The sequence below is a fragment of the Phalacrocorax aristotelis genome, chromosome 1, assembly GCF_949628215.1.
Source record: "Phalacrocorax aristotelis chromosome 1, bGulAri2.1, whole genome shotgun sequence".
NCBI lineage: Eukaryota > Metazoa > Chordata > Aves > Suliformes > Phalacrocoracidae > Phalacrocorax > Phalacrocorax aristotelis.
Window position 1 is genome coordinate 105,500,962 of NC_134276.1, and position 12,206 is coordinate 105,513,167.

A 12,206-nucleotide genomic window follows, 5' to 3' on the forward strand; every position below is an offset into this window, starting at 1 on the left:
GGGCGCAGCCCGCCCCCCGCCCGGCCGCCGAGGGCCGACCCCGGGCTCAGCCCGCCGCGCCGCGCCGCGCCCCGTCCCGTCCCGCCCCGTCGGGGGGGCGGTGGGGGGCGGGGGCCGCCCGCGGCAGCGTTACGCAGGCAGTGAGCTCAGCGGCCCGGGCTGAGGGGCGGCGCGGCGGGGGGCGGCGGGCTGCGGCGGGGGTGGGGGCGGCCCGGGCAAACCCCATAAAGGGCGGCAGCGGCCGCCCCGACCGCCGCACTCACCCCGCACGGCGGAGGCGCCCGGACTGCGGGCGAAGTGGGCCCGGCGCGGAGGGCCGGGGGCGGCGTTCGCTCCGTTCTCCGCTCCGCAAGGACGGGAGGCGTCTCGGCCCTCGCCTCCCCCCGCCCCGCGGGGCCGTGGAAGTGCAGGCGAAGCCGTCCCGGGGCCGCCAGCGGAGACTCGCCGGAGTTCCCTCCCCGACCGCTACCGCTGGGGAGAGCCGAGGAGGCGGCGGGAAGGAGAAACGGCAGCCAGAGAAAGAGGGACGGACAGACAGAGAGAGACAGACGGGGGGAACGGCCGCTCCCCTCGCAGACCCTCGCTCCCTGCCGCCGCGCCCCGGCCATGGGGACGCCGCCGCCGCCTCAGCAGTGACCGCGGGACACGGCCCCCCCCGCCCCTCCGCCGGCAGCGAGGGACTGAGAGACCCCCAAAACCTGAACTGCAAAAAATTCCAAAATATACATCTAGAAATATATAAGCAAATAAAGAAATAAAAAGGGCTCCGCCAAGCCAGCGGCTGCAGCAGCTAGCCTCCCCCGCCCCGAGCTCGGCGGCCGCGATGAGGACCGGGGGGCGCCCGCCGGTGGCGGTGGCGGTGCTGGCGGCGGTGCTGGGGCTGTGCAGCGCCGAGCACCCCGCCGAGCGGCGGGCGCTGGTGGTGCCGCGGCGCCTGGGCGCTGCCGGCGGCCGGGAGCGCTTCCGCCTGGAGGCCTTCGGGGAGCGGCTGACGCTGGAGCTGGAGCCCGACAGCAGCTTCCTGGCCCCGGACTTCACCCTGCAGTACCTGGGCGGGCCGCCGCCGCCGCCGCCGGAGGACGACGACGACCTCTCCCGCTGCTTCTACTCCGGCACCGTCAACCGCGACCCCACCTCGGCCGCCGCCCTCAGCCTCTGCGCGGGGATGCGCGGCGCCTTCTCCCTGCGGGGCCGCCAGTACCTCATCCAGCCGGCCCCCGGCACGGCGCACCGCCGCGGCCCCCACCTCCTCCGCCTCCGCGGGACCCGCCGCGCCGCCCCCGCCGCCCGCTGCGCCGTGGCCGAGACGGGACCGGAGGCGGAGGCGAAGGCGGAGGCGGCGGGGCCGGAGCCCGCCGGGCACGCAGGTACCGTCGGGGGGCGCGCCGCCCTCCGCTGGGACGGGGAGGGAAGAGAGGGGGGACCTGCCTCCCCCTGCGCCCACCTGCGCCCCCGCCCCGGCGTAGCCCCGGCCGGCGTTTCCCCGTCATCCCCAGCCCGAGGGGCGACGGGGGGCTGCTCCCGCTCGGGTGCGGGTCCGGGTGCCGCCCCTCCGCCCGGCGGCGACCCGGGGGGGTCACTCGGCCGAGGCTGCCGAAGTTTGGGGGCGGGAACCGTGGAGTACATCCCTTAGGTGCAAACCTGGAGTATCGGTGGGGTTTGGGTTCCTCCTCTTGCGCTAACCTGCGCTTTCCCTCCCTCTGCCTCTCTCTCCTTTTAACGCAGAAACGAGAAGCAGAAGGAAGAAGAGGTTCGTGTCCAGCCCCCGCTACGTGGAGACCATGCTGGTAGCCGACCAGTCCATGGCCGAGTTCCACGGCAGCGGGCTGAAGCACTATCTCCTGACGCTGCTCTCCGTGGCAGCCAAGCTGTACAAGCACCCCAGCATCCGCAACTCCATCAGCCTCGTGGTGGTGAAGATCATGGTCATTTACGAGGAGCGGAAGGGACCCGATATCTCTTCCAACGCAGCTCTGACTTTGAGAAACTTCTGTAGCTGGCAGAAGCAGCACAACCCCCCCAGTGACCGTCACGCTGAACACTATGACACGGCAATCCTCTTCACCAGGCAGGTGAGGGACACGGAGGTCAAATCCATCCCCGCACCCGTTGCTTCCTACCCCCGGAGGCCCCCTCTGCCAGGACACCCCTGAAAAAGTGTTCAGAGGCAGCCTGGTGTCATCACAGCTTCGGCAAAGTAGGCAAAAAATGAAATGAACTGCTTTTTTATTTAGTCGTTTATTTTGCTGTTTGCGCCCTTTCAGGTGAAACTCACAGTCTGTGCAACGTATTTCCGCCTCGTGTATTTTTAGCAGATTTAGTATGGAAATTATGCATTTTATTTCTACGTGTAACCCTTGCGTATGTTCCAAAGACAGATTTTTGCCATCATACCCATTGAAGTGCTGAATATTTATGCTCTTTCCATAAGTAAAGGCAAACTGCCAGGGCTGGGTGTTTCTTGCCAAGGTTAAGTCTCTGATCTGATTAATAATGAAACTGCCTTTTTTTACAGGACCTCTGCGGTGCCAAGACATGTGATACTCTCGGGATGGCTGATGTGGGAACAGTTTGTGATCTAAACCGCAGTTGCTCTATCATAGAAGACGACGGTTTACAGGCTGCCTTCACAACAGCCCACGAACTAGGTACTTGAAACTTTGAAAGGCGATTTCACGTGATTAACTGAAGCCAGCTCAGTGCCATAAAAGCAAAGAGCTGCCCAGCCCGCACCGTGGGCTCGCCCTGCGAGCCATGGAGCACCCGGCGCTCCCCGGCGGGGTCGGGAGGAGGCAAAGCCTTGCCATGTAGCAGGGCTGAGCTGGGGAAAGCAAATCTGGTCTGCATGGCATTGTCTGCAAGAGCTGTGTATTTGACTGATTGCAGAAAAAAAAAAACACGCGAGAAGCCTGTGAGGGGAGCAAAGACACAGTGCCATCTGCTTAAAGTTTGGCAGTATTCAGAGTCGGATTATTATTTAAAGACCAGGCTATGAGCAGCCCTAGAGTAATATTTAAAGTAGTATCGGTAATGCATAGGACAGACTTCCTAAAGTCACAAAATTGCCTTTTTTTTTTTTCTTTTATTTAAGGCCACGTGTTTAACATGCCTCATGACGATGCAAAGCAATGTGCTGGTATTAATGGAATAAGCCGGGATTTCCACATGATGGCATCTATGCTTTCCAATCTGGATCGCAGCCAGCCTTGGTCTCCATGTAGCGCCTACATGATTACAACATTTTTGGATAATGGTCATGGTAAGATTATTAAGCTTTCCATTCATGTGGCATTTAAGCTCTTGTGTTTTACTGCTTTGCTTTTTTTTTTCCCTTCCTTTTTTTTTTTCTTAACAGTGCTTTCTGCTACAGCATAGAGTTAACCTTTTATATCCTGCAGATTAATTTAGAAGACCCTTAGCTTTTCAAAAATGGTGGCACAAATTGGCTCAAAGACTTGTGTTAGAAAGCAAATGCTGTTCCAGAGATGGAAATACATTTTTCCCTTCTGAAACCGAACTCACTGACTGCATCGTCTGCTTTTTTTTTTTTTTTTTTCCTTTTTTCTTCATTTTCAGGTGAGTGTTTGTTGGACAAGCCCCACAAACCAATCCAGCTTCCTTCTGACTTGCCTGGCACGTTGTATGACGCCAACAGGCAGTGCCAGTTTACATTTGGAGATGAGTCCAAGCACTGCCCCGATGCAGCCAGTACGTGTACGACGCTGTGGTGTACTGGCACTTCTGGAGGACTGCTCGTGTGCCAAACCAAACACTTCCCTTGGGCAGACGGCACCAGTTGCGGGGAAGGGAAGTGGTGCATGAATGGCAAGTGTGTGAATAAAACTGAGAAGAAGCATTATGATGTAAGTATTAAAACAGAAATCAGATTATATCCTGGGTAGCGGAGTAGCACGGGTAATGCTTCAGTGGGAGTTATCAGTTAAAAGGGCTTGAATAAATTGGGCAGGTAGCTAACAAAACAAACCTGGGGCTTTTTTTTTTTCTTTACAAGTGGCTTAGGTAAAAATTAGCACGGTTGTGGGTTTTGTGGTTTGGTTTTGCTTTTACTGCATTAACTTTTTTGTTCTGCTTTTGCTTGTCATTCCAGACACCGGTGCATGGGAGCTGGGGCTCCTGGGGGGCGTGGGGAGAGTGCTCCCGGACCTGCGGTGGTGGAGTGCAGTACTCCTTCAGGGAGTGCGACAACCCTGTCCCGAGGAACGGGGGGAAGTACTGTGAAGGGAAGCGGGTGCAATACAGATCATGTAACATCGAGGACTGTCCAGACAATGATGGTAATCTTTTCCCCATTTTTGAGGCGGAGGAAAGGTACCTTGTGGAGGAAGAGCATGTACAGAAGGTGATCTGATGTCCACCTGTCTTTCCTCTGCCTGCAGGCAAAACCTTTAGGGAGGAACAATGTGAAAAGCACAATGAGTTTTCCAAGTCTCCCTTTGGAAGCGGACCTGCAGTGGAGTGGACGCCCAAGTTTGCCGGCGTCTCTCCAAAAGACAGGTGCAAGCTGGTCTGCCGAGCAAAAGGAACAGGATACTTCTTTGTTTTACAGCCAAAGGTATTTCAAAACTATACCTCTTCCATCTAATTATGAGTAAGATTTTTGTTTCCTCTAACTCTATGCGAAGTTAAGAGTCAAGGTGTGTAGAAATCTGAACTTAGGTCTTTCTCATATTTAAGCTAGATTCTTCCTTCTCCTCTTCCTACATGTACAGCTTGATCAGTGCAAGCATGCTTTAAATATTCTGGCACAGTCCTTCCAGTTGTTACTTCACACATACTGCTTCTTCTACCCACTCCACCCTGGTTTCCTTTCCTCTCCTTCCACCAATTTGATTACGTTGAGATATGTTTGGAAAACTGTGGGGGTTCTTTGCCAAAACGTTGGTGCTTTCTCATACCGGTTACTAATACACTGACAGCTTAAAACAAACAGAAGGAAAAAATGTTCATCTTGCATAGTTACTTGAACTCACTGTCATAAGATGTTCAGAGCTGATAAGTACCAGGGCGATGACATGGATGTTTTTTGTAGAGCAGTACTGTACTGCTGGAAATGAAAGATACTTTGAACACCATTAAAAGCAATTTTGGTCCTGTACTTCGAGGACGTGACTCCCTTCCAGTGACATTAGAAAACAACATTCTTTCTCTACATGAAATGAGTAAAACAGTTTTGTGGGCGGAGGGGTTCAAGGGGAGATGGGTTGTTTTCTCCTGTCACCACGGCATCGTTTTTGCAAGTGAGGTGAAGTAGCACTACATACCTCCAACTCTCTATGGGCTGCTTTGTTTTTTTTGTTGCAAAAGCCTTGAAAATAGAGGTGCTGCAGGTCTTCCACACGTCCATATTTTGTACATGACTGTATTCTGCAATTTCAAAGCAATGTGCACCTTCTAATCAAATGCCCTAATGCTTCTTTCCTGCAAAGGTTGTGGACGGTACCCCGTGTAGCCCCGATTCCACCTCCGTCTGCGTCCAGGGACAGTGCGTAAAGGCTGGCTGCGACCGTATCATAGGATCCAATAAGAAGTTTGACAAATGCGGTATCTGTGGTGGCAACGGGTCCACTTGCAAGAAAGTGTCTGGCACACTCGTTAGAGCAAAGTGAGTGTGTAACTGCTACTATTATTTTGTTCTGGTGAATGTTTTGTGGGTGTAAGCTTTGGGGTTCCAAGTCAGTGAGCTGCTGCCCCCATTCATTGTTGGAACTGGGATTTGATCTGTCAGAGCCATCTGACTGAAGATAACTTAAAGTGACATCCCAGCGAAAGGAAGCCCCTTCCACGTGGGCACGCCTCTGCCGTAGCAATAACTTAGGATGTGACTTTGCAAATCCCTTAATCCATTAATTCAATTAGGTTGGCAGCTCATGAGCTTAATGCTTTGGCTTCAAATGAAATTCAGTCTTGTGCTGAGCAGTGCCTTCCCTTCCGCAGGGAGGGGCGGAGGACTCAGTCTTTCTCTTTTTTCTTGGGCAGACCCGGCTACCACGACGTCGTCACCATTCCAGCCGGGGCGACCAACATCGAGGTGAAGCAGCGAAACCACAGGGGCGCAAGACACGACGGCAGTTTCCTCGCCATCAAAGCCGCAGATGGCACCTACGTCCTCAACGGCGATTACACCCTGTCGACGCTGGAGCAGGACATCACCTACAAGGGCAGCGTGCTGAGGTACAGCGGCTCCTCCGCCGCCCTGGAGAGGATCCGCAGTTTCAGCCCTCTAAAGGAGCCTCTGACCATCCAGGTCCTCACGGTGGGGGACCTGCCGCAGCCCAAGATCAAGTTCACCTATTTCGTGAAGAAGCCCGCACAGCCTGGGTCGGAGAAGGCACCCAGTAGAAAGAAAGAGTCCTTCAACGCCATCAGGGAGATCATCTCCTCCGAGTGGGTCATCGAGGAGTGGGGCGAGTGCTCCAAGTCGTGCGGCTCGGGCTGGCAGCGGCGGGCGGTGGAGTGCCGGGACCCCCGGGGGCGGCCGGCTGCCGACTGCGCCCGGGAGCTGAAGCCCAGCGACGTCCGTCCCTGCGCCGACGTGCCCTGCACGCAGTGGCAGCTGGGGGACTGGTCGCCCTGCTCCAAGACGTGCGGGAAAGGTTTTAAGAAGAGATTGTTGAAATGTATTTCTTACGACGGCAGCGTGCTGCCGCAAGAAAGCTGTGAGCCTTCCAAGAAACCGAAACACCTAATAGACTTCTGCAACGTTACAGACTGCAGTTAAATAGTATAAGTTGGGAAAGCTAAATTTTTTTTATTATTTTATTTTGTTTCCTTCAGAACAATGCACTGAAAAAAAGAGGGCTAGAGGCAGCGCATGTGTTTTTGCATACCGAATTCATGGTGAGGATCCGTTGAGGTGGGACAGTGCAAATAGCTTTAGTTGGTGTTGCATCCTAAAAATACCCTGCCAACTGAAAACTTGAGAGGATAGCAGACCCATGTCACTCACTCGTCTTCAGCAGATAAGGCCCGAAGGCATTACAGTTGCCTTTTTTAAAGTCTGTTACAAATTAAACAAAACATGAGCAGTGCCCAAAACTCATTTAAGCAAACCCATGGGGGTTCAGTTATTTCTCCCTTCTTTTGGATTTATATTTTGGTACTGATCGAGTCCCCGTGTGTAGGAACGGGGAGGGAAAGGGGCATGGAAAAGATAGCTTCAAATAATTGGTCAGGGCTTACCTACCTCACGAAGGGCAAAAAACAGGATTGGAAAAGGAGCTTTAACTATGTCATTCATGGCTGCTATTGTTTCAGAGAATAGTTTTATATAAAAATAAAGCCATATTCTCTACCTGTAAAGAGTAAGAAATACTAAGAACAGTCAGTCAACTCCACAAATAACTAGAACGTCATGTTTTTAAGGTATCTTTATGTCATCCCAATGTGCCCGTCCGTTTCTCTCATCCGCTCTGATGCCGTTGTGGTGACATATGTAATCCAGAGGCTAGAAAAAGTGGAAATCTGCATGGAGCAGGTAGCGTCTCTGAGTAGTTGCTCTTTGTACCTCCTGCATACCTTCCACTGGCTTTCTGATTCGAGCTTGGTCCTACCATCCTGTCAACCAGACTGATGGCATTTGTGAGCATCTGAGTCGGGCTTTCACATTCAAGTCTTTCACCGTACCCCAGCCAATGGAAATTATTTGCATTTGGGTTAAAAGAAAAAAAGATCCAAGAAATCCCGCTACGAATGGGAACCTCTCCTCTGTGGCCTCTGATGGGTTTGTAGTGCTCAGATCACTGATAAGGCGGGAAGGCAAAGCTGAAGGATAGCAGGTCCATCCACAGCAGTACGCCAGCATTTGCAGAATTAAAGTTTGTGCCAGTCCATAGACAATGAGAGAATATGGCTTTCCATATGTATATAGTAAAATATATTACTATAGATTTTATATACTTTATAAGTATTTTATATTTCTTTCCCTTTTGGGAAGGGTTATAATTTGTAATAAATGCATATAATGAGTGTATTTATTTTTATACTTCTTGTCTAATGTGACCTTCTAAGTTATCGCTTTTTTAAAAGGACATATAACAAGGATAGAGTATTTATACAGTATAATATGTTACTAGAGGTAATAAATGAACCCTATAAATTTTGGAAATGGAGCGTCTTTATTTCACTGGAGTAAAACTAGTCCATGGAGCGGAAAGAGCTTGGAATCTAAGGCAACGTTACAAAAGAAGCTAAACCACATTTTTCAAAATGACTGGTAGCTTAGGCTACTAATTGACTGTGTTAGTGAAGGGATTTGGAAAAGTCGACCCATAATGTCATATACCACGTTAAAAGGGGTAATTTTGTATTTTATTACTTAACCACTAACAGGGCGCTCAGCACTGCTCTTTCGTCTTTCAAAAAAAAGTGGAGTGCAACTAGCCTGATGCCACTGGTTTTAACAGCTGCCTACAGAGGGAGTATTGCTGTCAGTGGTGTTTATAACCAACAAAATATGTACAAAAGTAGCAGTTTTACCTGCTCCGCTTAACCTTACCCTGCTGGGAAGGAAGGAGGCAAAATTCAAAACCATTAACTAGCAGGCAGAGGTTTCTCTCAAAGATTTCTGGAGGGCCTCCCGATCATGCTTTTCTAATTAGCAGTACTCTATGAATGAGCCATTCTAATGCTGTTGCTAACACGTTTTATAATGTTAAAATACATACTAAGCTTCGAGAAACTGATTTTTGCTCCCTCGTTTCTGATCTCATGACCACTGCAGTCGAGGGAAAATCTTCTGTTGAACTCGGTAGGATTTTTGCCATGGAATTTGACATCAGTCATTTATGAATACTTTTGGCTTTGTGTCATGTAAAAATCTATTAAAACTTCCTTTGCCAATGTTTGGACTCTGTCTTGCAGAAATAGTTCCCACTTTATTCCATGGATAAAATCCTGGCCCCTCTAAAGCCCACAGAAAAATTCTCATCACGTCACACTTCATTGACCACTATTTTGTCTTTGAGATGCAAAATTACTGGGAAACATTTTACTTCTAGCATTATTTAGGAGGGACCCAATCACTTCCTGTTTTTATAAATACTTAAAAGTATTTATAAATACAACAAATAATACTTTCTTTAATTGTATATTTTGCTCCATCAGGTTAAAAGGAGGAATATATACATTTTCAAGAGAAAAAAAAAGCAGGTTTATTTTCCTTTTCTGCTGTTGCTCTTTCTTTTTGTAGACTTCATATCCTAACACGTAGCTGTCAGTTGGTGTTGCCTGAAACAGTCTCCATTTAAGGGCCCAAGGAGCTACAACCCTGGAACTGCAAGACCCTGCCATACCTACAGAATTGGCAAGATCCCCCGACTTCTGGGTGAAGGCGATTGCCCAAATTTGCTCTCACCAACCTAGAAGAAACATTCAAGGCAAGGCTAAAAAAGCCCTGTGGAGGAAACGGCTTCTCCCAGACCTACCCATATCAATTAAAGCAATCCCAAGGTGCTGACGTACTCTCACTTCTTGCAGCAGTGCTTAAGGAGGCTCTTGGGAGAGAAAAATGGTGTTTCACAGGCACCGCCTTTCGTGCTGAAGGGAATTTGGATCCAGTCAAACGCAGCACATTCCCCCCGTTTTAACAAAAGATGCTGCTGTTCTCCAAAACGCTTCGGCCCGCTTTATCTAGATTGGATCGGTCAGCCCCGTGGTAAACTAGGGCTAAGTGAGGCGTCAGAAGGGGTGAGGAAAATCAAACACATTTGGTGTTTTACAGTAACAAATGGCAATAACGACCACTTTTTTCTTTTACACTCTTGCAAAAGACTGCATAATAAAATGAGTGATGAACTAATAAAAAGTTATGATATAATGGCAGGCTGTTTTCTATGATGGCATTCATTTCTTCAGAGCATAAACACAGCAGCAGAAGTTCAGCTCTTTACCCATATTTGTAGCGCAGCTGACCAAGACGGCATTTCCAAGTCAGAGTTTACTGACTACGTATTTTACTTTGACTAGATCACGAATTCTCAGCAGTTGCATCTGTAATACAGTAATATGGTTCATGAAATTATACACTGTTTTTAGTAGAGCTGGGTTATAGAGAACATGCTTCAAATAATGTATTAATTAAGCAACGCAATCAAAGAGCTGCTCCCTTCCAAAGCGCCCTTTAGTTACAAGAAAGTCTGCTGCTCTGGGTGACCCAGCAAAGAGAAAGAAGGAAAAACAGTGGAGCATAGTTTAGCTGTGTAGCAATCAAGCTCACAATTAAACACATCCCCTGCACCAAGAGTCTGGCAATTTATAGCTTTTATTACAAAGGACTGGATAGTTAAGTGCTTTTTGTGTGTGCGTTCGTTGCTGTGAGCAGGAATCACAACACTCTATTAGTGACTCATAAGGCATGCTCTCGGGAGCAGAAGCAGTGCTGAAGCTTGTGTTGGGGTGAGTGTAAGAGCTGGTGCTTTCTGCCAGCCCAGGTGCTCTCTCCTTGGGCCAGGGCCACTGGTTCCACTGATGCCCAAATGGGCTCCAGGCCCTAGACGAAAGCTGTTGTTTTCAACCAGGTTGTCTCAGCTGGCCAGCTTGACAACCCACAGGTTGGGTGGGAGGTTTCCAGCATTCCAGCTGAGGACAACCTCACTCCAGTTTGGAGCCACATTTGTCCGGCTCCCTCCCAGCTGCCGAGAAGCCCGATGCTATAGCCTGCTTTTTTAACATTTTGGTGTCCTAAGATAATGGGTTCAGCTGAGTAGCGTGGGCTTGGTAGATGAAATCTGTATCTTCAAGTATTTTCAGAGGTGTGGACAGAGGCAGGTGTCTAAATGAATGAAATGCATCTTCCTTAATCACCCCCGGTTTCATTGCTTCCAAGGCTGAGTGATCGTCCAGTTCCTGGTGGAGGCAGGAACTGCCTCTTGGTAAGGCTGAAGTCTCTCTGTGGGCAGAGCGGGCCAAATGAAAGCAATGTAGTGAGTAGTTCTTCACCATTTCAGGCATTATGAGACTGAGGAAAAACTCCTTCCAGCCTTTCAGTGGCCTTGAAGAGCTTGGCATTGGGACAGAAGTCCAGTCTGAGGGCTAGATCTCCACAACCCATTCGTCAAACTTCATCATCTAAGTTAGAAAATAATTGGGAGTTCAAAGAGGGAAATAGTGATGCTGGAGGACTACCTTCTAGGCTGATTAGATGTAAAATTGTGGTATCTATGCTGGCTAAGCACTGTAAATGGTGCTACTAGAAAATTCGGAGAACCTTTTATCCTGTGGCACTGTTAAAATCATAAATAATATGATTTACTGCTTGAAATTGTATTAACAGTAAATAGGAAAACAAAAAACCAGTATGCGATAGGGTTCTTAAGCTGCTGCTTTCCCCTCCAATTGTTGCTGTGAAAACAAGAGATGTTGGTGTTGCCCAAAGAACTATTTTGCCACTAATTATAGTACATGTGGTTTCAGAGCAGAGAAAGGTTGGTTGCTGTTACTGAGGTTGTTTCTGTTTGAGCTTTCAGAGTAAAGAAGTAACTGTATATCTGTATGGAAAAATCCTGAAATTGTCTAGAGCTGCTAGATACTTTAGCAGCTGATACCTGCATTTCAGAGCCATCAGTTGCCTGAGTATATTCGGAGCTATAATTTTAGTGTCAGGACATTGACTTAGAGCATAAAGGCCCCAGAGTTATGTATGTGAACAGCACTCTGATTTGCCAGGTACTAGCAAAACTGGCATTTCACTTCCTGAAATGCAGCTCCAAGTAGCTGGTAATGTGGCAACTGGATTCCTTCATCTGTAGTGTCACAGCAGCTTTCATTCAAATCAACGTCTCCAAGCACCGTACGTGTTTCAGTGAAGTCTGGCACACCTCGTACAGAAAAACAAGTGCTTTTATCATTGCCACGTCGCAAGTGGGTAAGCAGGTGCAAAGTAATGTGATTTGTTGAATGTTGTAGGACAAATAGGTGATATGGTCTAGGTGGGGGGTAAATTTTACACAAAATACCTTAACCCACTAGCTAGCTTAGGGAATGGAGAAGAAAATACTCCTAAAGAAATTCGGAAAGACAGCTTCAGAAGAATAGCCCAGACTCCTAGGCAAACACTCCCACTGTAGTGTCTGGCTTCTGCTTATCAGCTGGCTGTGAAATTGCTCACACAGCTTTGCTTCAACCACCCGATGTTATTCTGAGCCTCATACACCCGGGAAAGCTTTTCATCCCATGCAATTGCAAACGTG

The 12,206-nt window shown here is 49.3% G+C and overlaps 1 protein-coding gene across 1 annotated transcript; it reads left to right on the forward strand.

Annotated features, from left to right (window-relative positions):
* Positions 1-676: 676 nt before the first annotated feature.
* On the forward strand, positions 677-8,125 carry ADAMTS1 (ADAM metallopeptidase with thrombospondin type 1 motif 1). Its single transcript, XM_075101425.1, has 9 exons — positions 677-1,367; positions 1,726-2,072; positions 2,516-2,648; positions 3,092-3,259; positions 3,577-3,863; positions 4,109-4,295; positions 4,398-4,573; positions 5,448-5,623; positions 5,998-8,125. The coding sequence occupies exons 1-9, from the start codon at positions 824-826 to the stop codon at positions 6,737-6,739; spliced, it is 2,760 nt and encodes a 919-aa protein (XP_074957526.1). The 5' UTR covers positions 677-823; the 3' UTR covers positions 6,740-8,125.
* Positions 8,126-12,206: the final 4,081 nt, after the last annotated feature.

What these genes read in the sequence shown, in the direction of transcription:
- ADAMTS1 (XM_075101425.1), top strand. Translation starts at nt 824, where the DNA reads ATGAGGACCGGGGGGCGCCCGCCGGTGGCGGTGGCGGTGCTGGCGGCG. An exon ending in ATTTTTGGATAATGGTCATG is followed by an intron (nt 3,260 to 3,576) that starts GTAAGATTATTA and finishes CTTCATTTTCAG; the next exon opens with GTGAGTGTTTGTTGGACAAG. An exon ending in GGACTGTCCAGACAATGATG is followed by an intron (nt 4,296 to 4,397) that starts GTAATCTTTTCC and finishes CTCTGCCTGCAG; the next exon opens with GCAAAACCTTTAGGGAGGAA.